The 26178-nt window shown below is 38.9% G+C and overlaps 3 protein-coding genes and 1 long non-coding RNA gene across 5 annotated transcripts in view; 2 read left to right on the plus strand and 2 right to left on the minus strand.

The window, feature by feature from the left end:
- Nucleotides 1–1930: 1930 nt before the first annotated feature.
- On the plus strand, nt 1931–5229 carry Atac2 (Ada2a-containing complex component 2). Its single transcript, XM_067767779.1, has 10 exons — nt 1931–2474; nt 2530–2681; nt 2734–2890; nt 2949–3287; nt 3356–3790; nt 3927–4158; nt 4217–4369; nt 4439–4574; nt 4657–4838; nt 4908–5229. The coding sequence occupies exons 1-10, from the start codon at nt 2089–2091 to the stop codon at nt 5082–5084; spliced, it is 2349 nt and encodes a 782-aa protein (XP_067623880.1). The 5' UTR covers nt 1931–2088; the 3' UTR covers nt 5085–5229.
- On the minus strand, nt 5216–8010 carry LOC137240867 (probable ATP-dependent RNA helicase DDX23). Its single transcript, XM_067767778.1, has 2 exons — nt 6148–8010; nt 5216–6039 (listed from the first exon to the last, which is right to left on the minus strand). Exons 1-2 carry the CDS (start codon nt 7911–7913, stop codon nt 5376–5378), a joined length of 2430 nt encoding a protein of 809 aa, XP_067623879.1. The 5' UTR covers nt 7914–8010; the 3' UTR covers nt 5216–5375.
- Nucleotides 8011–9597: 1587 nt separating this feature from the next.
- Nucleotides 9598–12395, plus strand: LOC137240871 (uncharacterized). 2 transcript variants are annotated; one of them, XR_010949849.1, is made up of 4 exons: nt 9598–9899; nt 9958–10035; nt 11726–12002; nt 12058–12395. It is a non-coding gene; the product is annotated as an uncharacterized lncRNA (long non-coding RNA). The 2 variants fall into 2 exon arrangements; XR_010949850.1 differs by having other exon boundaries at nt 11726–11998.
- The window catches only part of LOC137240869 (V-type proton ATPase catalytic subunit A), a 33338-nt gene continuing 19355 nt past the window's right edge, over nt 12196–26178 (minus strand). The window contains exons 2-5 of the mRNA XM_067767780.1: nt 21219–21308; nt 17553–18250; nt 16512–17489; nt 12196–13107 (exon numbers count right to left, since the gene is read on the minus strand). Coding sequence (XP_067623881.1) covers nt 13015–13107; nt 16512–17489; nt 17553–18250; nt 21219–21294 — 1845 coding nt within the window. The 5' untranslated portion in view covers nt 21295–21308 and the 3' untranslated portion in view covers nt 12196–13014. The remainder of the gene's footprint in view (nt 13108–16511; nt 17490–17552; nt 18251–21218; nt 21309–26178) is intronic.

Genomic DNA, 26178 nt, shown 5'->3' on the forward strand with positions numbered 1-26178 from the left:
TGCCCCATCCGCGGGTGAGCGGATAGGCATTACAAGTTTGACATCATCAGCGTACATCAACGGCTTGCAGCGCTTCATAACACTAGGAAGATCATTAATGAACAACAGGAACAAAACCGGACCAAGGTGCCTGAGGAACACCAGAAATTACGTTTATGAACCGAGCCCAGCCATTATTAAATATAACTGTTTGTTTTCTTTCCTTCACATAAGAAGAAACCCAAGAGAGGAGTTTTTTTTTAAGGTTGGACGACGTGAGTGCGAAAACGTATTACAATGGTATTTGTGGCTGGGGAATTGAATTATTTTGGTAAGTTGTTGTGGTTGATGTGATATTTGAGCGATTTTTATACTCATCTGAGCAGAGCTCACAGACCAGCAATTATTAAATATACCTGTTTGTTTTCTTTCCTTCACATAAGAAGAAAATCAAGAGAGGAGTTTTTTTAAGTTTCAACGACGCGAGTGCGAAAATGTATTACAATGGGATTTGTGGCTGGGGAAATAAAATTATTTTGGTAAGTTGTTGTGGTTGATGTGGTATTTGAGGCGATTTTTATACTCAGCTGAGCAGAGCTCACAGATTATATTAATTTTGTTCGCACAACGGTACCCCGCAACGGTATAAACGAGGTAGATAAAAAAAGAAATAAATTTAGCCATGTCCGTCCGTCCGTCCGTCCGTCCATCTATCCATCTGAGAAAAGTTCAAGAGAAAGGCCATGCCGATGAATTATTGTCATCTCCGTCGAACCGGCCGATAGGTTTTGTTATGGGAATTCATGAAAGGTTCAGCACAGCAAGTGTTCCTATCGGCATCCGTATTTGGAAAAAGAAAAAGCGGAAGACCTCCGCCAAGAAGACTTGATCTCCCTTGGTGCTCGCAATTGGTGTCAGTTATGTTGAAGTCGGAATTGCTAGGCTGACTTGCGCAAAGCGCCAATTGTTGGTGGCGATAAATTTCTTCATATTTCTCCTTTTACTCAGAGACACCATCATAATGGTGTATAGTCATGGTTCATGGTCTTTAAAATAGTCGAGCTTTTTACGTTTCTAAAAAGAAAATGGATTTTTCACTTCTTAATGAAATATCGATTGAATCGATTAAAAATCGAATCCAAATCCAGCTCTAATTGACAGATTCCTCGTGTTCCAATGACACGTGAACCAGATACGGATAGAGATTTAACCAAGGCGAATTCAGTATCAGGTGTTGTTATCCCAACAGCTCATTGCTTCTTCTTGATAATTCCCATACAACGCCTTGTACAAAAATAAGTCAGTTAATCGAAATCAACGAAAATTTTCTTCTGACTTGACATTCTTCGGTAATTCTATACGACAGCGTGACACTGCTAATACGCGTCCAAAAATATTGAGAGAGGTATCAAACGACGCATCTTGACATCAGTATTAATAATCCGAAAGTTCTTGAAATTAATACGCGTCTTTTGACACCTCTCGATATTTTTGACACGTATTAGCATTGTCATGCTGTCGTATGGAATTACATGCCAACCTAATAAAACCGCACTGCGTTTTTTTAGCGCACGCAAACAACCGGCGTTTTTTGCCCTAACCCAAATAAGCATGCGTTGCGACAATGTAAAGCATGTGTGCAAACGTCAAATCTAAATGTCACGCAGAACAAAAATTGGAAATCGAGTTAGGTTTTCACGCAGCAAATTCAATTTGGGTTGCTCTCATACAAGTTGTATGTGCATGAGACATTTTTGACAGAAAATTACTTGCGTGCGTTTATATTAGGTTCGCTTGTTAGCCATTCTTCTGCACGGCGAATTAGTTGAATTCGCTCTGCCACCACCTGGTATAGATTCGCCTTGGATTTAACATGCCAATGCAACAACAATGTGATCCATATGGATCCATATGGTGTCATTGGAACACGAGGTTTGTTTGCAGATGTCATTCCGGTTTGGCTTCCCACTTTTCCGAAATGCCGCATTTTGTGTTATTTATTTTATTGTTCTCCCGCTGTTCTAAACAAAAGTTTTAATAATTATTCGCGCTTTTATTAAAAAAATATAAATACAAAATATTGGAATAACTTTAATATACAAATTAGCAATGGATTGTTGCTATTGTAATCACATGATTTCTGATAGTAGCGATGACTATTTGGAATGCTTGGAGTGTCAGTGTGTAGTGCATGCAAGATGTTTGCGCACGTGTCGACCTGGAGATCTGATGGGTGATGTATTCTTTGATTTTACTTGTGCGGATTGTATGAATTTGCAATACAATATGCCCTCAACATCAACGTCAGCCAAAAATGCCCCTGCTAGAGAGAATTTTGTGCGTCAACGCTTATCTTGGTTCATGGTAGTAACATTAACATTATACAATTTATCGATCAAATCAAAGGGACTCAGCCATCATGGATTTTTTCATTGGCGTTCGCATATAGCGAGTTTTATTAACAAAAATTGGGATTTTCTTATGGAGCCGGGGACGTAAGTAATGTATATTTTTATTAACCAATGCATTAACGCAAAATTTCGCAAACAGCCGACGGCGCAAAAATTGGTTTGGTTCCATTTCCGGCAATTTATCACATTATAGCCCGGACTTCTTTCTCTCCGGCCAGGAGGCAATTCAAAAATCCGGCTGGTGGCGTTTAACCCATACGAATTTAACACCCAAAATGATACAAAGGAGGCGTAAGTACAAAATCAGTTGCTGTAGAGATTTATGAATTTGTCTTTTTTTCAGTTGAAGAGTTTAGTAAAAAGCGCGCGCAAATGCGTAGTGAAAAAAAACAAATTGATGATTACCATGCCATAAATGATGAAGCGGAAAGCAAATATGGAAGTCTAGTGGATTCAGATGATGATTTACCAGCTTTAGTCGGCGGCTGCAGCCGTACAATGTACGTTTTTTTTTTGTAAATAAATCGCTGTAACTAAAAAAAAGCTCCTCTCTTAAAGGCCATATATGGGACGTCAGCCTAAAATCGCAAAACAACTTAATATTGTTGATGATGATATTAAAAATTTACCACAACAGCCACTTAACACAGTACAATCCAGCTTAATGGATTTTCTGGCAGAAAATTTAGATAGCTATGATATTTTTGGTGGTGCTGATGAAAAAAGCGACATTCTGCCACTGCTCGATGCGCACCACATTAACAACAACAACACATATAATAATATAGGCATGCTAAAAGCGCCGGAAGTAGGTAAATACAATGGACAAGCGAAAGCATATGATACCACTTTGAATAAGGTACAACAAAAGCTGACTTCAACAATGATTACCGAACTGTTAGTACTGTGATATAAAAAAATAAAATTTAAACATGTTAATTGATCATTTCTCCCAATTTCTGTAGTAATCAAGAAGATTCTATGCAAACACTGTCCGCATGTAGCAATGAAGACGACGACGACGACGACGATGAGGAATGCCAAGCACGTATTATAAAAGTCACAAATTTTCAAAGCAAAGATCACACCAATGCTATTACCAAGGAACATCAGTTGTTATTAGAAGAATTAGAACAGGATATAAAACAAGAAATTGAATCTGATACCGAGCAAGCGTCTAATATAGAGGAGAAGAGGCATGATACTAACTCACTAGAAGATAATGACTGTGAGCAAGAGATTGAAGAAGGTTCAACAACGCTTATGAGCAGTTTAAAGCCAAGTCTTTTTACAAAAACGGCGCGACGAACTTGGCCATGGTTACTGGAGCAGGCAGCTGATGAAGCAGAAGTGCAGAAGTCAAATAATGAAGCAATGGAAGGGATAGAGCAGAAGGGAAGGTACGGTTGCCACACGACAATTAACGGTCTCGAGATTAAAATTTTGTCTAAGAAAAATTCGTTATTTTTAAAACATACACAGTTTGAAACAGCTATCAAGAACCATGTTCGTATTTTTTTTTTATTTCCTTTACAGCCTTGTTATGATGAGTGAGTACGAGGAAATTGATTTGCTAAACCAATTGCGTGACGTATTCGCGCTTGAGCATGAAGGTAAAGTTGAGATACCAGCTTATGTACGTCGTTTCTATAGAAAATTGTGTGTACGTAATTTTAAACGTGAGCATGGTAAACCACTTTTCAATTTAGACGATCACATCAATGGCAAATGTAGTGATGCGGCAGCGCAAATAATTGATCGTTATCAGGTACATTAACAGTTGAAACTTGGAAACAACTTTTTCTAAGGCGTATTATATTTTACAGCTCTTGACTGATTCGACATCGAAAAAATATAAAACATTTTATGCACGCATCGCTGGTTCGTTTGATTATGAAATGTTTAAATCGCCATATTCTCTTCGTATATTACATCCATTCATATTTAGAGATGAAGAAATTGCACCTCCTTGGTTGCAGGTACATAGTTTTCTCTGATTGTAAATGGTTTGTTTTTGTATTTTAATACTCGCACCTTTTTGGTTGCAGCTTATGTGCGAGTTGCAATATAGAGTTAATGAAGAATATCCCACACGATCAACCATTGACTTCTGCTATGTGCGACCCAATCATATTGCGGCCGTGAATGCTTTGCTACAATCAACATTTTGGCCTGGAATTGATAGTAAGAATGATATATATTTTAATTGCAAGTTTGGAACTTTTTATCTACCAATAATAACATGAATTATTTTTCTGAAAATTAGTGTCCGAATGCCTCAGTTATCCAGATTACAGCGTGGTAGCACTCTATAAAAAATTGGTTGTGGGATGTGGTTTCCTTGTGCCTGATGTAGGCTTTAACGAAGCGTATATTTCATTTATGGCAGTGCGTCCCAATTGGCAGCGTTCTGGGATAGGCACATTTATGTTATATCATTTAATACAGGTACCGTAAAAATATGCTTTACACTGTTTAATATTTTTGGCTGAAGAATGTTTTTTTTTTTCATTCTAGACTTGCATGACAAAAGATATCACACTTCATGTATCCGCATCCAATCCTGCCATTGTGCTTTACCAAAAATTTGGCTTCAAAATAGAGGAAGTGATACATGATTTTTATGAAAAATATTTGCCTATACATTCAAAAGAAAGTCGTACAGCTTTCTTTTTAAGACTGCTAAGATCCTAGAAATAAGATAAATATGTATTACTAGAACATTTAATATTTATACTCACTAAAAGCATGTGTGTTTATATAAACATATATATTTTTGTTGCTGTTACTACATTTTTAATTAGTTTTTGTAATAAAAATTCATATTTAAGGTCGCATATTGCCAAAAAAATTTATTTCGAAACTGCATTTTACTATACAAAATCATGTCTTTAACTAAACCAATTTACAAATTTTTGTAAAATAAGGCAACATGATATGCTCTCTAAAATTAAACACCAAAAATCTTTTGAAATCGTGTCATCTTCAAGCAAAAATTTTTTCCTCGCGCCTCTTCTTTGTCACCACAGTGCCTGGTTTGTGTTGCGCCTCTGGATGATTCATTAGCTCAGGCGGACAAACTGATACTGGACTAGCGGTTACACATTGTTTGAGATCGTAAAATAGTGCACTATCATCTTTGGTGACAAAGGAAATGGCAACACCATTTTTACCAGCACGCCCCGTACGACCAATACGATGCGTATAATCTTCAATCGTTTTTGCCATATCATAGTTAATGACAAGTGATACATCTTTAATATCAATACCACGCCCAGCAACATCTGTTGCCACCAACATATCTTTAGCACCAGATTTAAGCGATGCCAGTGCATATTCACGTTGTTCTTGTCCTTTACCACCGTGCAACGTACAGGAATTGTAACCCAACTTTTCCAAACCTTTAGCCAGTACATCGGCACCCTTCTTTTGATTGACGAATATAATAACTGGTGGTTCGATGCCTTTGGATAAGATTTCCATTAATTTCTTACGTTTATCGTTTTCGCCCATCATGTATACAATTTGTTCGGTTCGTTCAGTTGGCTTGCCTATTGATCCAATATAAACTGTGGCGGGTCGTCGTAAATATGATCTTGCAAGACGCTCCACTGCAGGTGGCATAGTAGCTGTAAACATCACAGTTTGTCTGGAAAAGATAAACAAGTATTTCAAAAAGGAACTACTCATCGGTGACCTACTACAGAACGACTGTTATGTCTACAGCTCGATTTGTATATATGCTTGTATTAATTACCTATATTTCTTTTTAGAGTAAAAGTTCTCCATAAGTTTACTTGCATCTTCAGCTTCCTCCGTATCGGGTTTTAAATTAGTCACTGGCATGTATTCAAGAATTTTTTGTACATCAGGTTCAAAGCCCATATCAATCATACGATCTGCTTCATCCAATACTATATATGTACATTGACTCAATACAAGATAGCGATTCTCTAACACATCAATAAGACGACCAGGTGTTGCTATAACAATTTCACAACCCAATCGTAGACGAAAACCTTGCTCCTCACGCGACAAACCACCCACTACAACCACTGTACGTATGCCAAGCGGTTGTCCAAATTTAATAGTTTCTTCTTCAATTTGCTGCGCTAATTCACGTGTTGGTGCCATAATTATAGCATAAGGGCCTTGATCTACATCTTCCATACGTTCTATTTTTGGCAATGATTGAATCCACGATAATAATGGTATCAGGAATGCCAATGTTTTACCCGAACCTGTTTCAGCTACACCAATAATATCGCGATTTTGCAATCCAATCGGAATAGCTTGCCTTTGAATGGGCGTGGGTTCTTTATATCCCACCTTATCGATGATTTCGATAATTTCTTTTGGAAAACCAGATTCACCCCAACTTCGTATAGGGTTTGGTATTTTACCACCTTTGATGGTGATATTATAATCCTCACGAAATATACGCCAATCGCGTTCGGTCATTTCATCCACCGCCTTTTCCGACCAATGACGATCATCCCATTTTTGTTTATCTTCCTTACGTTTGACCTTCTTTAGGCGCACCTTTTCTTGCTCTTTTTCAGCTTCAGTGCGTCTCTTTTCCAACAAATCTCCATAGAATTTACTTTGAGTACGTTTCTGCTCTTTGATATCTATACCGGCAACATTTCCGCGTCCAAAAAATTGTACATGATGACGCTCTTTATACAAATTGTTATAATCAATCGATGTATCTTCGCCAGCATCCCAATCGAACACAAATTTACGATCGTTCAAACGACGTACGCGACGTTTCTTCTTTACAATACCTAAATAACGCTCTCTTATTGCTTCTAGTTCTTTTTCTTTGTCCTTCTGAGTGAGGTCTTCTGCACGTTTACTATCTCTATCGCGATCTCGATCGCGTTCACGGCCCTTTTCTCGTTCACGTCCTTTATCGCGGTCATTACGGTCCCAATCACGATCGTTGCGATCCCAGTCGCGTTCACGTTCCTTACGATCCATTCTGTCATATTTCACTTGCGTTGATGGTATCTCAAATGAGGAATTATTTGTATTATCTACTCCAGCTATTGCTGCAGCTGTAGCAGCGCTTTGTGCATTTCGCATAGCAGCAACTTCTTCTTGCCGTCTTTTGAGTGCTTCAGCAGCGCGCTGTTCTTTAGTCAAGAACACTGGCTTGCTGCGTGCTTCCTCTTCACGTTTCTTTTTTTCAAGTAGTTCTTCCAGCGAAAGAGGTTCCTTCTTCGATTTTTCCTTGACTTCAATAATTTCGACTTGGTCATCATCATCATCATCATCGTCAATTTTGATAACATTATTGTCTTCTTTATCATTCTTTAATCTGTCTACGGTTCTGCGCTTTTCACTGGCCTTATCTCGGTCACGTCCTCTTGATCTGGACCGTGGCCGGTTGCGATCCTTCTCACGATCCCTCCCACGTTCACGATCCCGCTCATGATCCCTATCACGGTCACGGTCCCTTTCCCGTTCTCGGTCTCGGCGCTCCCTCGAATGTGAGCGGCGCCTTTTATCATTACCCATGTTAGGTAGCTTTATTTTTTACAGTTTTATATAAAATACAGCTAAACAATAGTAAAACGCTTGTAAACGTAAAATTGATAATAAATTGGACGTCAAAAAAGATTCTTCTTTTTGATACCGCTTCAATTCACAATGGCAAAAATCATCAATTTTTGAAGGGTCAATTAATGGTGACTAATAACCATATAACCATAACCAGATAAAACAGCTGATCGAACCTACCTTAGGAAATCAATGTAATCGATTAATGGTGCCATACCATCACGCTTAGCCATTCAAGACTGGTAGCCCCGATTCTGAGCCCTTGGCCTCCTGTGTCATTTTGCCATCCCGTACCCTGAGCCTCCTGAGTAATTTTGCCATCCCGAAATCACGGGACTACATTGCAATCGAGATCAATCAACAAAAAGATATTTCTTCATTCCAAGGATCTCGTGTAGATTTGGAGTATAATTACTATTTGGCCTACTAGTGTAGAATCTGAAAAATGTTTCTCAACTGCCGGTTATATGTCGTTAGCTTAATTCACAAAGGCCCTTACCATTCATACAATCTTTTTGTTCCTCCATTGTCATTCCTACCTGACAAATAATAGCTGACAGGGATAATGGCTGTAGCGCATGACCAGAGAATGGAAGAAAGGTTAATTTTGTTTTCGCGGTTAATATATTGAAGTGCCATAAATTGTCTATTTGTGTTTCAAACCAGATTTTCTTTTAAATGTGCCTATATAAAATAAAACTTCATATTAATAATCGTTTGTAAAATATGACCGGCCAGTCAAGCAAACATTTTTAAATATGTAAACAACGCAATATACCAGCCGTATACAAAAATGTTTGAAAAACGCCATTGAGCAAATGATGTAAGTAATCGAACAGCGATTTAACATGTGATCCAAGCTGTTTACTATTGTGAAAAAAATTTTTTTCTTCAAAAATTCGCAACTTGTATGAACTCACAATGGCCCTAACAAACGAATTTAAACTTTTACAGAAGCATGGAACATTTTATTTTTACTATATGCAGATATGGCTTTTTAAAATGACTTTTTAATGAGTGCCATACCAACAAAAAAGAGTTTTCATAACCAGCACTTTAAAATGTCAAACAATTGTCAGACAACTGAATAAACATATGGAACTAAAAAACTGTTTGCTCAGTAATTTGACGTAAAGTCCCAACCGTTAACTGAATCAGATATACCCAAAGGCACGTTCAGAAAGTCATCGCTCTCAGCGAACACAATTTTTATTAAAGATGTTTCCACTATTTGAGTAAGATATATTTTGTTTTATGAACGGGAAGTTGAATCAACTGCCAAATGAAATAATTGTTCTTACATTAAAAAAAAATACTTTTAAAATAATTGTTTTTGTTTTATCGGCCTATACTTTTACAATAGTTTTCAAGTTTCACTATAATGTTAAGAGGAAAAATTGAATTCATAATTTTCACTTTAAAATGTCAATGAAAAATGCCGGCGTTCCGGAATTTCCATTTCCCGAAATCCCGAAAATGAATAGTCCCAGCACGGTTGTCACCACGGTCCATTTGGACCAAAAATGGTCCCTTCCAACCCCATTTGGTCCGCTGGTCCTTTTTTTCAATTTTGGTCCATTTTCGGCACGGTTTTGGTACTTTTATTTCTTTTTCACTGAAACAAAAATTCGAAATACTGCTAATAAAATTTGCCAGAAATTTATTAACCCACATATAATTTTTAATTCAGTAGCGATATTTCCCGATGTTGGTGCGACCATAAGTGATCAAAAGCACTCCCGCGTAAAAACATTCTCAGTGCTCTCTTTGGCCCTACTACGTTTGGTTTCAATATTTTTATGGGAAATTACCGTCAATCCTTGGTCATATCAATCAAATGCAATTATTACTTGGCAACTTGAACATTTCGGGAATAATTTAAGTCTTGGAAAGTCAGCATTCGAAAACGATTCAAATAGTTTCTACTTGGGCCTTTTTAACGAAGTAAGTCCTACATTTTTCTTTGGTTTCATGTGTGGGTGCTTATAACAATACCTTCTAGATCGGATCACCTTTATCTTATCATTCTCATCACGTGACGTAGACAAAGTAGCCGTTGGGATATAATTCTGTGAACGAGGTCTATTTCTTCCAATGAGTTCTACTTATCATCATATTTTCTTCTAATGCCTGGTTTTTCAGTTTAACCTTACCACTTTGTTCGATTTTTACTTTAACTGGAGTTTAAACTCGTACTGAAAAACCGGGCATTAGTGTAAGTTTTGGAATGTTGGCTTTTCTTTTAAACAATTTATTTCTATGCAAGATATACATTCCAAAACTCTCAAGGGTGGACCTTGGAGTTGAAAAAGCGTATAAGGAAGCGACGGTAGTACTACAGAGCTTTTGGGAAAATTTGGCCTTCATTCAACGAAATACGATTTGTAGCGAGCTAAAATAAATAGAAAGGATATATTCAGATTAGTTGTGGTACTTAAGGGACCCTATATGCAATTGGTCTCATTGTTGTTGTTGTTGTTGTAGCAATGCTCGCCCCACCTAATAGCCGCGACCGATCACAAATTGTCATCAATATCCTCTAACGGGAGTCCAAGGAAACTTGCCGTTTCAACAGGGGTGGACCATAAGGAAAGGGGTGTTAGAGGCGTTGGTTCCACATTACAATTAAAGAGATGGTTGGTGTCATGTGGGGACACATTGCAAGCGGGGCATACATTTTGTATGTCGGGGTTGATTCTGGATAGGTAAGAGTTTAACCTGTTACAGTATCCAGAACGAAGTTGAGCAAGAGTGACACGCGTTTCCCTGGGGAGTATGCGTTCCTCTTCCGCGAGTTCTGGATATTTTTCTTCAAGTACTGGATTCACCGGGCAATTCCCGACATAAAGGTCCGACGCCTGTCTATGGAGTTCACCGACCTGCTTGTGTTTTTTCGCTTACGGCTTGGTTCTCAGGTGCCGTATTTCCTCAAAATGCTTACGGAGATGACTCCTTAGGCCCCTAGGCGGTGCTGGTTCGTCAATCAGATGTCTGTTGGGATGCCCAGGTTTCTGGGTATTCAACAGAAACTGTTTGGTCAGCATCTCATTCGTCAAGGCTGGTAGCATCTGCTGAGCGGCTTTCTAGCGCACTGTCTTCTTACTGCCACCCATCGGGCAACAAATATTCACACGGATCGCTATTCCGTAACTTTTATAAAGCAAAAAACTTGCATCCAAAAATGTATGTTGGTGTATGATGTTGGTAGTCTTGGCCTTAAATGCGTCGTAAATTCGACACTGAAAGCTCTTCTGCTATCTGCTAACCAGCATTAACAACGAAAACAATGCCAGTCTAGAAATCAAACAGTCTTGCCAACAAGTGTTTCTTTGGGATGAATAGAAAATTGAAAAGTAACTCTCGACGAACAAAAATCACGCTATATAAGTCGTGATGTACTGTTGAGAGTTACGATGGAGTATTCGAGCGAAAACATCTACCGAAGATTTATGGCTCTGTCCGTGATGCCGACAGCGAGTATCGCAGGAGATAGGATGATGAGCTATATGAGCTTTACGCAGATATGGAGGTAGTGTAGCAAACAATCCCCATAGGCTTCGCTGGCTTGGTAATGCTAAGTCAGGAGAGACCTCCACAGATAAATGATGATAGAGAAAATAATCCATTAACAGGCCTGGTCCGTTTGTCCGAACCAGCACTTACACAAACTAATAATAATGTTACTTTGGACTGGTTAAGCTATTTAAAAGTAAAGTCCTCGGCAAACATAAATAATGCTCTGCAAGACCCTTATCTGCTTTATTGTACAGCGGCATTGACAAAACCAGATGAGGCAGCTTTGGGAGTGTTCGAGAGAAACGTTCCAGCTAGGCCATGTTATTCCGTTGGAAGAAAACACGCCGGCCAAAGAGGATTTCTTATCGGGATCCGACCAGGGCGACCCCATTCCGTTGGAAGAACCAGGTGGAAAACGATTTAAGTTCCATTAGTTGTATAGATTGGCGCCAATTAGCACAGAAGGGAAGCGAGTGACGCAAATTTTTGGACAGTCAAAACGCTTTTAAGGATTAAGCGGCAATTAAGTAAGTAAGTAAGTGTTGTATTATATTAACATGATTTCCAATAAATAATTTGATTAAAGTCGATAGATACGACGAATAGAAGACGTTGTGAATACCATAACTATTTCCAGATCTCTACGCACCATTTTGGCCTCATGGTTATAATTTGTATAATATTTACATGCGTCTCTTCCCTACCACATATCCGACTAAACATATTTTCAATTGGTTAAAATTTTTGTATTTTTTTTTATTTAGTAACATGGATAATACATAAAGATATTTTTTTAAATAGTCTCTATGTTAATAATTTATTGTAGTTTACAATAAATAAATAACTTAAAACAGTTAAACAAAATTAAATTTATATTGTTTGCACTTCAAAAAATATCAAATAACGTACCAATTTTTCTAAATATTTACATACTGCAACAAATGATAAAGCCGATTTAAAAATTCTATGTTTTTATTATTTTGTCAAAACTGAGATTAAGAACGCGGGGTAGTTTTATGTATGGTCAAACTTTTTTGCAGATAATTAATTTTTCATAATTTTTCTATTTTTTTAATTGTAATTTCCTCGCCCTACACATTTTTATCTATAGTTGAAGTTTCTTTGGTGTGTTTGCTATGTAAATATCTATACGTATTTTATTTATTTTTGATATTTATTACCTACTAGTTATTGTTCGGCTTTCATAGGTGATTCGTGACCCGTACTCATCATAAATATATTTATTATGTTTGTATAGAATATGTAATTTTAAGTTATCTAACATTTGCTTAGAGGGAATTAAGTGGTAAACTATGGATGAATATTTTTTTTTGTAAATTTCACTTTGAACAGACCCTAAGTGTATATATATGTTTTCATAAATATTACGATAAATGACTAGTTCAAATGTTTAATTTATAATTAAATAAGTTATAAGATAAATGTAAACAATTCGATGGATCTTCTTAAACAGATAATATATTATTTTATTAATTACTTGGCTTTGGTTTTTCATAAATATTTTTTTGTTATAATTTTTTATTTAGTCTTCTAGATTTCTAAAAGCTTGCTGTAAATCCTCGTAAAGTTGTTCGTAATCCGCTTTGATTTTCGCCTCGCCATCTTTAACTGGATCCTGTTACAGAGAAATAAGAAATATGAGTTTAATGAATTTATTTTTTTCGCATTGTTATGCACATAACATAAAGCATACATTTAGGGGTTAACTCGATAAAGGGAAAACCCCCAATAGGGTATATTCAAACATCGAGAGCCCCGGTGATGATATTATACCCTATAATTTCATTGCAAGCAATTAACCCTTCCGCGTTCATGGGATCCCGGTTTCCCAAATACTTTTTATTGTATAGTTAGTAGCAGGCGCGCAGTCAGGGGGGAGTTTTGGGGGTTCACCCCCCCCCCCCCAATTTCCGAAAATTAAAAAATATACGTCTGTACTAGAATAATTACTCTATTAACTTTTAAAACCCCTGTTAAGAAAATAGCATTAATAGCAATAATGAAAAGTTATTGGTAGTCGCTCCTTTTAAAATATCGAATTTTGCATTATTTTCATGCTCAGTCATCTTATTTTCGTATGTTTCACCTGAGTAATGTAATTTCATTGATCTCTGGGATTTCAAGAAAGACTGCAAAGATATGTAGGAAATGTCGATACAAAAATACACTTGAGCGATTTTTCGAGATTCCGCTTCGTTTGCAAGATACAGTGTTTAAAAAAAAAAAAGGAATATTTTAATGAAAAGTTAATAACTCACAGGCTTTTTGCAATAAATCTATAAAATTTTTTTTGAGAGTAAGCAAATGTTTTGTCTAAAAAAAGAATATATAGGCGAGTTATTAACTTTTCACTAAAATGTTCCATTAAAAAAAAATGTTTTCTTGCAAACGAAGAGGAGTCTCGAAAAGTGTTGAAATTCTAGAGATCAATTAAAAAAACATGTGCGGTTTGGCGCGGTTTTACCCCCCTCTCAATAAAAATGTAATGAAAGAAATCTCTCACCAAGTAAATCAAATGAAAATATGATCAAGAATATTTTTTTCTATTACGCCATAATAAAAAACATAGAAAAACTTTTTCAGGCATTGTTTGACAATCCCAAAGGAGGAGCGACCAAGACCCCAGCGGGCTAGGGGATCAGAATATACCCGCGGTAGGTATGCCTGTCGTAAGAGGCGATTAAAATACCAGATTCGAGGGGCTGTGTAGCGCAACCCTTCAGGTTGCCAGCGCAATATATAGCTCCTCCAAATCCAATTGTCAACGTCACCTATCCGCGGCGAATCCTGTTTCACTAACAGACGAGGCTCTGGCGACCCCAAGCTCCTCATGGAACTTGGGGGTGGGGAGGGAGGGAATGGCCTGACGGTTTAATGTGGCGACATAAATCGTTCCCGAGATGGTCGGGCTAGCACCTTAATGGTGCTGTGGTACCGGAGCGTACCGGATCTATATCCGGCAAAGGACCACATCGATAATACTCCCCAAAGCCTTCGGGGAGCAACCTTATCGCTACAACAACAAAAACAACAGGAGCGACCAAGCACGTTCATTGATGTATTAAATAATTGTTCCGTGTCTTTTTTCCCTACGGTACATCGATATATAAAAAGTGCTGCGACGCTTCTAGTTTCCGTTGCTCCTAGCGAACGCTCTTTCTCTTCCCTTTCAAGGTTAAAAACTTATCTAAGAAATACAATGGGCCAGGAGAGGATGAATGGGGCTGGCTCTACTCAACATCCATTCTACTATTGAAGTAACTCATGAAGAAATCCTACACAAAATAGCAAAACAAACAAGAAAAATAAATATTGCTTTGTAGAAAGAAAGAAAAATTTGAAATCAATAAAAGTATAAATATGTAATATGTAAAAATATAAATATGTGTATATTTACAGGTAATTATTATTTACTGACACTTTGGCCAAAATTTCCTCCCCCCACGGAATTTTTTTCTGGTTACGCGCCTGGCCTATCAATATTTTGTTTGTTATTTCATTATACAACATAATGCCAATTTAACACAGAGGCTTAATGAAATAATTAGTAAAGTTTTCTACATCAAAGCCCTAATTGAACTCAATCTTCCATACAAAATACAAACGCTTAGTTATCTCATTATTGCTTTATTGAATGCCTAATCGAGTGAAAAATTCAGTCGGTTTTGTTTGGTGTTCGAATTTTATTGCCAATGTAACAAAAGACAATCAAAAATAAATTATTTTCAATGATTTAAAAAAAATAGAAAAACACGAAAAAATTCAAAATTTAATTTTCGCTGCATTTGCTGCAAAAGGTAATAATGGCTTTTTCGAAAATAGGCACATATTTGGTTAGGTGCAATATCTATGGGTAGTTGCGCATTAATTTTATTTTGGTTGTATTTATAGTTAAGAAGGAAACGGCTGCTTTCCATTTTAACTATTTTTTGTAAAAACGAAATATTTTTACGGGGCTGCTGACAGATGTTCGCTTAATGAAGCAAAAGGCCCTATATGAAAAGGGAAACTTAATTATTTCATTAAATAATGTTGTAATTCGATTAAGTTCCTGTGAGAAAACGCTATAAGTTATTTAGCCAGATATGCCCATCAGGAGCACGTAACTATTTTCAAAGTGCTTTGCAGTTATATTTGACAAAATACAATAAAAATATGTTGGACAAGATGAAATCAAATTTGTTTTTTTAAACTGCTTCAAAAACATTAATAAAATAAATAAATACAATTTGCGTTGTGCTCTTTTTTAATTTTTCCTACAAATTAGCGGGGCGGAACGTTTGTGTTTTACGCCGACATAGAATGGCATTCACAAGGCAGATGAGCTTTCACTAAAAAGCTTTTCATGGCAGAAATACACTCGGGGTGTTTGCCAAATCACTGCCGAGGGGCGACTCCGCTTAGAAAACCTTTTTTCTAATTGAAAAAAAAAAATTTGTTTCTAAATTTTTGTTGTTACTTTGTCCGGGAGTTGAACCCAGGATCTTCGCTGTGGTAGGCGGAGCACCCTTTCTCTACACCACGGTGACCGCCGCTTCACAAACAAGCTCGTTATAAAGGTCCTTCGAGCGTACCTATACAGGCCTTCCCCCAGGTCGTGCGTTTATACACTTATAAGAAGTACGTCTATGAAATGCACCATTTTGGCAATATTTACGGGTAAAATTATATTTCTCTGGGATGAATATCGGTCAGTCTCATTTGTTAATAGCTGTAAAAGTATAAAAAAATCATTGGGTCATTAGAAAACAGTTTAAAGAACGTCTATCACGTTAATTTGAGAAATTTCCAGTTACAAAAAAAATTTAAAATATGCCTAAACCGATGAATGGTTATCTGAGGAAGAGTGGAAGAACCAGCCTGAGATATCTTAATGTTTAAAAGCTACTCGCGTGAAGATCGTCTCTGTCCCTGAGGTGCATAAACTATCAAACTTTTCTACGTTAACGTGCAGAGCGAATTTGAAACTGCTTGAAGATTTCCTTTTTTGCGAGCATATCACAGTGGAATTATATTCACCTTGAATTTCATCGATGAAAGCTGATAAAGAATATTCCCCATTGCATCTCGTATAACATTCCATGTAATTTTATTATCGGATTGGGCGGTGGATTCAACGGCATGACGAGCAAGCTCATAGAAGGCCAACATATTTCTTAGCATGCCAACAGTTTTGTAAAATGGACATACACGATCATATGGTGAATATGAGTTCTGTTGCAAAAAGTCATCCTTAACGAGTTTAGCTACTTCCAATGTAATTTTATCCGTTTCCGCCAATGATGCTTTACCGACTAACTGTACAATTTCGGATAAGTCCTCTTCTTCCTGTAAAATCTCTTTAACCTTTGTACGTAGTGGTACAAATTCAGGAAAATTCTTATCATAATATTCATCCAAAGCGCGCATATACTTAGAATACGAAATCAACCAATTGATTGAAGGAAAATGTTTACGTTGCGCTAATTTCTTGTCCAAGCCCCAGAAGACTTGTACAATACCCAAAGTGGCGGAAGTTACAGGATCGGAGAAATCGCCACCGGGTGGTGATACAGCACCAACAATAGACACTGAACCTTCGCGTTCAGGATTACCCAAACATTTCACGCGTCCAGCACGTTCGTAGAAGGAGGCGAGACGTGCACCCAAATAGGCGGGATAACCAGAATCGGCAGGCATTTCTGCCAAACGACCGGAGATTTCACGCAGCGCTTCAGCCCAACGTGATGTCGAATCAGCCATCATAGCAACGTTATAGCCCATATCACGGAAATATTCAGAAAGTGTGATACCAGTGTAAATAGAAGCTTCACGAGCAGCGACAGGCATATTGGATGTGTTGGCAACCAGCGCGGTACGTTTCATTATAGATTCAACCACGCCATCTATTTCGCAAGTAAGTTCAGGGAAATCACGAAGTACCTCAGACATTTCGTTGCCACGCTCACCACAACCAACGTAGATAATGACATCGGAATTAGAATATTTCGATAATGCCTGTAAGATATTTAATTTCATTAAGATATTTAATTTAACCATGCAGATAAAAAAGTATCATACCTGCGATATAACAGTTTTGCCACAACCAAATGCACCCGGTATAGCTGTGGTGCCACCTTGTACACATGGGAATAGCGAATCCAAGACACGCTGACCAGTGAACAATGGATGGTTTGCAGGTAATTTCTCGGTGCAAGGACGTGGTTGGCGCACTGGCCACACCTGCAGCATTGTATGCTTGGTTATTTCACCATCAAATTCTGTTTCCAAGATCACATCCTCCACAGTGTAATTGCCAGCAGGTGCAATATAACGTACTGTTCCTTTAGAGCGTGGACCGACAATTAAACGATGTTTCACTAGCGTATTTTCATGAACGATGCCATATAGATCACCTCCCGTTATATGAGAACCGGCGCGTACATTTATTGGATTGAACTCCCAGGCTTCGGTGCGTGAAAGTGCAGGAACATTAACACCTTTCGGTATATAAATGGAACCACTACTTTCACCAATATCTTTGAGTGGACGTTGAATACCATCAAAAATGCTACCCAAAATTCCAGGACCCAATTCTACCGATAAGGGTTTGCCTGTTCTTAAAACTGGATCACCGACAGTTACACCAGATGTTTCTTCGTACACTTGAATAGTGGCCATATCGCCCTCCAAGCGAATAATTTCACCAACCAGTTCGTAGTAGCCAACTCGTACCAATTCGTACATAGCCGATCCAGCCATGCGTTCCGCAGTAACAACTGTGGACAGAAATTCATTGAAGAGGTTAATATACATTTTTGAATAACTTTACATCTTCTCATTAGCTGAAGCCTCGAGAAACCACGATGAGGAACTTTATATTTCAAAAAGATAATCAAAAGGGGAAAAATAAGTGACGTGGCTCACCACGAGATTCTGAGGTCAGGGTAGCGTACGCAGTGGTGGGTGGCAAGGAGTACGATTTTGTCCTTGCTAATAATCCGATGGTTCGTTGACAAGAATAACAACACCAAAAATACATAATCAAAGCGTTCGATGAAGCGGAACTAGAATAAGTTAGGGAGCACGTTTAACAAACGGACTGAAAAGTCCGTAAACTACTGCTTCAGCAAATCAGACCTACAACGAAGTGGTCAAAGGTAAGCTCTAGATTGGTAATGCGAGGAGCAATAACAGAGGGCGGGTGTGGAACTATAGTAAGAGGCGGTGATGGTTGTCAAAAATTACTGTTCCCGCTTTCAACTGTCATCCGATATGCAATTTTTGCAGAGTGATTAAATGTACGGTAGCGGTTCTTTTGCATGCGGTTCAAGCAGCTCACTACTTCCGATCGCTTGCGGCCAAGTATGCTCTGGGTAGCCACTAAACATCTGTTTAGTGGTGAGATAATATGATAAGGCGACAACCTGGCTAGGCCACTCTGACATAATCGGTTTAAGGGCTAGCCGGGGGATCTCCCATCTGCAGCGTCTGTTCACCACTAGGTGCGGCTGTAAGCGGGCGTCTGTCTTGGAGCAAGCGGCTCGCTATATAAACGTGCAAGTAATATTTTCACCCCCGCTGAGCGGGTTGTGCGCTGAGCTTGGGACGTGCCACGTCAAACCATACTCTGATGAAAAGCAACAACAGTGCGCCGGATAAAAAGAAAACTCTCTATTGATGACGACCATGGCAAACGTTTGAAGGACAATGAATTGAGGACATGCACCTGGAACGTCCGCTCCCTGAATGGGATTGGTGCAGATGCCCGGCTGGTTGATCTCCTCGTCAAAGCAAAATCTGACATCACCGTCATCCAAGAAATGCGCTGGACGGAGCAAGGAAGCCTGCTGTCATCCAGCAAAGAGTCAGCTCATATGCGCCTTGGCAACCACGCAATTGTTGGCAGCCAGTATAGTAAAAGACTTCGTTTATTTGGGAACCAGCATCAACACTAGCAACAACATCAGCTCTGAAATACAGCGAAGAATCACTCTTGCGAATAAATGCTATTTTGGACTAGGAAGGCAATTGAAAAGTAAAGTCCTCTCTCGGCAAACGAAAATCATACTCTACAAGTCACTTATCGTACCCGTCCTGCTACATGGGGCAGAAGCATGGACCATGACAACAGCAGACGAAGCGGCTCTGAGAGTGTTCCAGAGAAAAGTTCTTCGAAAGATTTATGGACCTCTACGCGTTGGCGATGGCGAGTACCGAAGAAGATTTAACGATGAGATGTACGAGCTATACGCAGACATCAACATAGTCCAGCGAATTAAAACGCAGCGGATGCGCTGGCTAGGCCATGTTATGCGAATGAAAGAAGACGCAGGGCGGGCCCGGAAGCATTACGAGTATTCCTTACAAAGATGCAAGACTTGGGGTTGCTTTCCTCCCCTCGAAGCTCGATAAATTTTTAGCTACTTAAAGTGGAATCTTAGAACAACAGGATTTTATTGAGGCGACGAAGGTCTCAGCAAATTCTAGCGAAAACACCGCTGGGAGTCATTACGAGTATTCCTTACAAAGATGCAAGACTTGGGGTTGCTTTCCTCCCCTCGAAGCTTGATAAATTTTTAGCTACTTAAAGTCGAATCTTAGAACAACCGGATTTTATTGAGGCGACGAAGGTCTCAGCAAATTCTAGCGAAAACACTGCTGGGAGTCATTCAAGCACGGCCTTTATAAAGTGTACTGATGATTGAGCGCATCACCGGAGATAATGGACATCCTTATACATACATGCTTACTTTCCTACCTTATGATCGCGGTAGACCAGGGTAGATGAATTCATATGGAATTAGGTTATGTTTCTACTTCTTAGCCTAGAGATAACAGTGAAGCTTGGAGAAGGATTATTAGGAAGCAGATATACCGAGGCAGACAACAAGACAAGGAGATGACACCTCTCATAAGGCTCATTGTCATCCTAGTAAATCTCAACATAAATAAGTTGAAGATTGTAGCCTACGCTAAATATGTGGTAACCCTGAAAACCAAAAATTTGGGCACAGATATGTGAACTTCGGTTAAAATATTACAATACAGATCTGCTATTTTTCACGAAATATATTGAGCACTTGATTATTATCCTCGCAAATGGAAGTTTGAATCCAGTTTTAATACAACCCCTCAAAAGTAGTTACGAAGGCCGCTCGACGTTAGCTTATTGTGCTGGAGATTTATCTGTAAGAACCGCAGCGCCATTGCGCTGTTTGTCTCTCTACAAATTCTCCGCTACTGCGCTCAGGCTATGGTTTTTTGTCATCGAATTCAAGTTTTGGAGGTACGTTTCTACCTCCCTGCTCGTAGCGTCTTTTGATTATTTGTAAGACTCGCAGTATTGAGCTGCATCCGCTGTGACGCTATCGCCTTTTCCTTCTCGTCAGCTCAGCGATCTTATATTAAATATGGGGATAAAAAATATCGTCCGCCACAACAGCAACCCTTGCTAAGGGCAAGTCGGCCTGTTGTTGGATGTGCTCTGTTCAAATACCGCCGAAAATACCCCTGACCGCAAATCATACAATAGCGATGATGAAGCGAAATGTCCTAGATGCAGGCCCATAAACCACTCACCCCCATAGTCGAGCTAACCCCTCACACCAATGACAAGATGCCTGCCTGAGGGTGGAGCTAAAAGGAGACGAATGCTTGTAGCCTTAGGGAAGTTCCGCAAGCTACCACAGTCTTTTTAATTTAAAATTTTAGTGTTTTTTTATTTAATCACTCTTAATCACTCACCTGGACCTGAAACGGCATAAACGCGACCATATTGCGACTCCCGCTCCTCATCTTGATAACACTTCAGAGTCGACATTTTTTAAATATTTTCTGCAAAAGTTTGAAGATATTTTATTGATTATCAAAAACGTTTGAATTAACTTTAAAATAACCAGGACATTGATAGAATTATAGAAGGTGACGGATGCATGGTGGAATCATGGTGGAATCACCAGGTGAAGTAAATAAAAAAAGACAGAAGATGCATGATGTAATTACAAGGTGACTGACGTTGGCAACTTCTCTTTCTAATCCGCCATCTTGAACTCCCACTCTGAAACTCAATTTGCCTCTTCCATTCAGAAGAAAAATTGTAGTAAAAACTATACAAATCAATTTTCCTGGAAAAGTATGTAACAGCATCACTTTTTTTCTCCAATTCTATTTTGTGTTGACTTTTCTATCGCTCAAACTAGTGACAATTCTCAAAAAAATTATTATTTTTTCAACAAAAACGTTAGAATTTGCCATTTGTTTTGAGTTCTATAAGAAAACCGATCGAATATATTCAATAACTCGTGGTCTTTTATTTCTCAATCGTTGCTTGTTCGCGGCATTACTTACTTACTTACTTAATTGGCGCTTAACCGTGTAAACGGTTATGGCCGTCCAACAAGGCGCGCCAGACGCTCCTTCGCTCCGCCAACCGGCGCCAATTGGTCACACCAAGGGAGTTTAAATCGTTTTCCACCTGGTCCTCTACCTCTGCTTCCATAGGCGGGTTCCGATAGAAACACTTTCTTGGCCGGAGCATCATCTTTCATTCGCATAACATGGCCTAGCCAGCGCAGCCGCTGCGTTTTAATTCGCTGGACTATGTTGATGTCTGCGTATAGCTCGTACAGCTCATCATTAAATCTTCTTCGGTACTCGCCATCGCCAACGCGTAGAGGTCTATAAATCTTTCGAATAACTTTTCTCTCGAACACTCCCAAAGCCGCTTCATCTGCTGTTGTCATGGTCCATGCTTCTGCCCCATATAGCAGGACGGGTACGATAAGTGACTTGTAGAGTATGATTTTCGTTCGCCGAGAGAGGACTTTACTTTTCAATTGCCTACCTATTCCGAAGTAGCATATATTGGCAAGATTGATTCTTCGCTGGATTTCAGTGCTGATGTTGTTGCTAGTGTTGATGCTGGTTCCCAAATAAACGAAGTCTTACTATTTCGAAATTATGGCTGCCAACAGTAGCGTGGTTGCCAAGGGGCATATGCGCTGACTCTATGCTCGATGACAGCAGGTACTTCGTTTTGTCCTCATTCACCATCAAACCCATCTTTACCGCTTCTTTTTCCAGTTTGGAGTAAGCAGAACTAACAGCGCGGGTGTTTAGGCCGATGATATCAATATCATCAGCATATGCCAGTAATTGCACGCTTTTATAGTATATTGTTCCAGTGCGGTTCAGTTCTGCAGCTAGTATAATTTTCTCCAGCATCAAATTAAAGAAATCGGACGATAGGGGGTCACCCTGTCTGAAACCTCGTTTCGTTTCGAACGGCTCGAAGAGGTCCTTCCCAATTCTGACTGAGCTGATGGTGTTGCTCAACGTCATTTTGCACAGCCGTATAAGTTTTGCGGGGAAACCAAATTCAGACATAGCGGCATATAGGCAGCTCCTTTTCGTGCTGTCGAAGGCGGCTTTAAAGTCGACGAAGAGGTGATGTGTGTCGATTCTCTTTTCACGGGTTTTTTCCAAGATTTGGCGCATTGTGAAAATCTGGTCGATGGTAGATTTACCAGGTCTGAAGCCGCACTGATAAGGTCCAATCAGCCGGTTCACGGTGGGCTTCAATCTTTCGCACAATACACTTGAAAGGACCTTATATGCGATATTAAGAAGGCTGATTCCACGATAGTTGGTGCATTTTGCAGTATCCCCCTTCTTGTGGACTGGGCAAAGAACACTTAGATTCCAACCGTCGGGCATGCTTTCGTCTGCCCATATTTTGCTAAGAATCTGCTGCATGCGCCTTACCAACTCCTCGCCGCCGAACTTGAATAGCTCCGCAGGCAATCCATCAGCGCCCACGGCCTTGTTGTTTTTCAATCTGGTTATTGCTATTCTAACTTCGTCATAATCGGGCGGGGGGACATATACTCCATCATCATCGAATGCGGGATCGGGTTCTTCATCTCTGCGCGGTGAATTGTTGCTTCCATTTTGGAGAGCAGAGAAGTATTCCCTCCATAATCTAAGCACTCTCTGGACATCAGTTACAAGGTCGCCGTTTTCATTCCTACAGGAGTTTGCCCCGGTCTTAAAACCTTCCGTCTGTCGCCGTATTTTTTTGTAGAATTTTCGGGCGTTATTCCTGGTGGCTAGCAGCTCAAGCTCCTCGCACTCACGCCTTTCTGCTTCTGCTTTTTTCTTCCTGAAAAGGCGTCTCGCTTCCCTTTTCAACTCACGATAGCGTTCACACACTCCTCTTGTCGCGCTCGGTTTTAACGCAGCCCTGTAGGCAGCGTCTTTTCTTTCAGTTGCAACGCGGCATTCTTCATCATACCAGTTGTTTTTTCGTGGCCGCCGGTAACCAATTTTTTCCTCGGCAGCAGTACGAAGTGCTTTGGAGATATGTTCCCACTGCTCCTGTATTCCTTCAGGATGAGTTGTGCTCTTCGCGGCACTAAATAATCTAAAATATTGTCCAGAATGTAGACGACCATGCACACGCAACTGAGTGCACACTACGGAGAACGGTCAGGGTTGGATAAGAAATATGATTCTGATGCGACTGATATGTATACCAATATCCCGATGTGGACACCACTTTTCGAGTTAGAATTAAATGGATCTAGAAATGTACCTAGCCCTACCTGAACCATATGATGCTATGCAAACTGGAACAGATCCAGATGGTAATCCAACATATGTAGCACGTGTCTATTTTCAAGATCTATTGCCTGCCGCCTATGCACCGGCAAAAGGTGTCGCATACGCTTTACATAGCAGTAATGGTTTAGTCAAAACGTCCGAGTTACTAAATAATTTCAAACATAAATGGGTGGCCGATTCAAATGGACATGTACCGGAAGGAGCTGTGGTTGGTGGTTATTCGGACTTCGGTGAAAACTTATACGTCTCACGTGCAGCATATAAAGACATAATTTCACTAGGCAAAGTGCATCCTTCGATTAGAGTAATATACATATATGCCAAACAATTCAACTGAGGAGAACACATCTGAATATGAAGTATTGGTACCAGAAACTATCACAGCAAAAAGTAACGACAGAGCAAATGAAGAAGCCTAGTCGTACGTAAATTGAATGCAAACCTATAGTGGTGAGAGGAAAGGAAAATAATCAATTTTAGTATATGACCAACTAATGACTTCGTATGGATCTTTTACTGTGTCTGTTGTAATATGTTGTCCTAGCAAAATCATATACCGAAATGTAATAACTTAATGTGTATCTGTTTTTATTATTATTGTAAATATTATTTTTAAGGACAACTTAAATACAATCGAAAATTTTAAACCAAAATAATTGAAAAATTAAAAGTCACTGAACTTCTTGGGCTATTTTGTAGATAACATACAAACTCCTATTAAAACAGTCGATCTCATTTTAGAGCAGGGCTGGGCAGCTTCGGCGGAGGACTAGTTTCAAGCTAACCTTGCCGTTTTGGCCCTAGGCATTAGAGTTTTATTGTTCCTCTCATTTAAAGGGCCAAATTGACAATATTAAACTCTAGTTAACTGAAGGTCGCACTGAAAAACTGGGCGATAGAGTTTAAACTGTAATAACAAGAGATATTTTTCGAATTTTTCTGTAAATCGACGTGCCATACCAAATCCAGCAATTTCCACATTTTTTACAAAGCAGTTAAATGAAAAAAAATTTTAAAGTGCTAGTTATTGTTGTGCAGTGTGAATTGCACACACTGCTTATGTCGATTTTGAAAGTAACTAGGAAGGTATGCCATCCTGTAGAAAACCGATCGAACATATTCAATTTTATATTTCAAATCTTGTTACGGATATGAGGCATTTAACTATCAGTCTCCTTCAAACTCATCGTGAGCATATTTTACTAGAAATATAGGAGTATTACATATACAGATACTACACTATCCATAAACCGAATTTCATCCAAATGAGTTGAAGCGATTCAGAGTAGTAGTGAATATATAAATATACAAAAAGAAACATTTTTAAGTTTTAAGATTAATATAAGTTAGTTTTTAATCTAAAAATTAAAAAAATTCCAGTTTCTCTACCATCAAGGATTTAGTGCTTTTATTCAAAAAAGTATCAAATTTAATACTATTTCAGAAAATGGCCTCTTCTGTTCTTCCCCTTTCACACATAATTCGTATTAGGTGGGAGTTTTCAGAATGAGCTGTCACTACATAGAACACCTGGGTTTATTACATCATGCAGAAGATGTACGCTATCAGAAACGGTAGTGATGTATTTTGAACGGTCAGAAGAGGGTAAAATTGTTTCCCGATTTGAAAAAATAGGAATAGAAAAAAAAAAATACCTTGCTACGAAAGCCATTACAGAAACTGTTTTTTTCAGCATATCAGTGCTATCTAACGCCAATGCAGAAGGGATACACAAGACCAGTACGAGCTTACATTACTTTTGGCATCGAATAAAAATAAAAAAACTGAAACAGTGATGATCGGTAAAATTCAATGAATGCGTCTAAAGTAAACTGACCTCAACTTCAACTGCAGTTGAAACTTTCATCGAAAAATCGGACATAAAAGGGGAGAGGTGTTATCCATTATTTAGTTGAACTGTAGTAACTTTGCGCACTTAAATGGGTTTCGGGTTCGGTGAAAAGTCTTACAGTCCCACTTGGAAGTGACAATAATACTTCTAAATGTGTTTCCATCCCTAAAAATGCATAGATATTGTCGTTGAGAGTCGGAACTAAAACATATGCCCTTCTAATATATTATA

The sequence above is a fragment of the Eurosta solidaginis genome, chromosome 2 (assembly GCF_040869045.1).
Source record: "Eurosta solidaginis isolate ZX-2024a chromosome 2, ASM4086904v1, whole genome shotgun sequence".
NCBI lineage: Eukaryota > Metazoa > Arthropoda > Insecta > Diptera > Tephritidae > Eurosta > Eurosta solidaginis.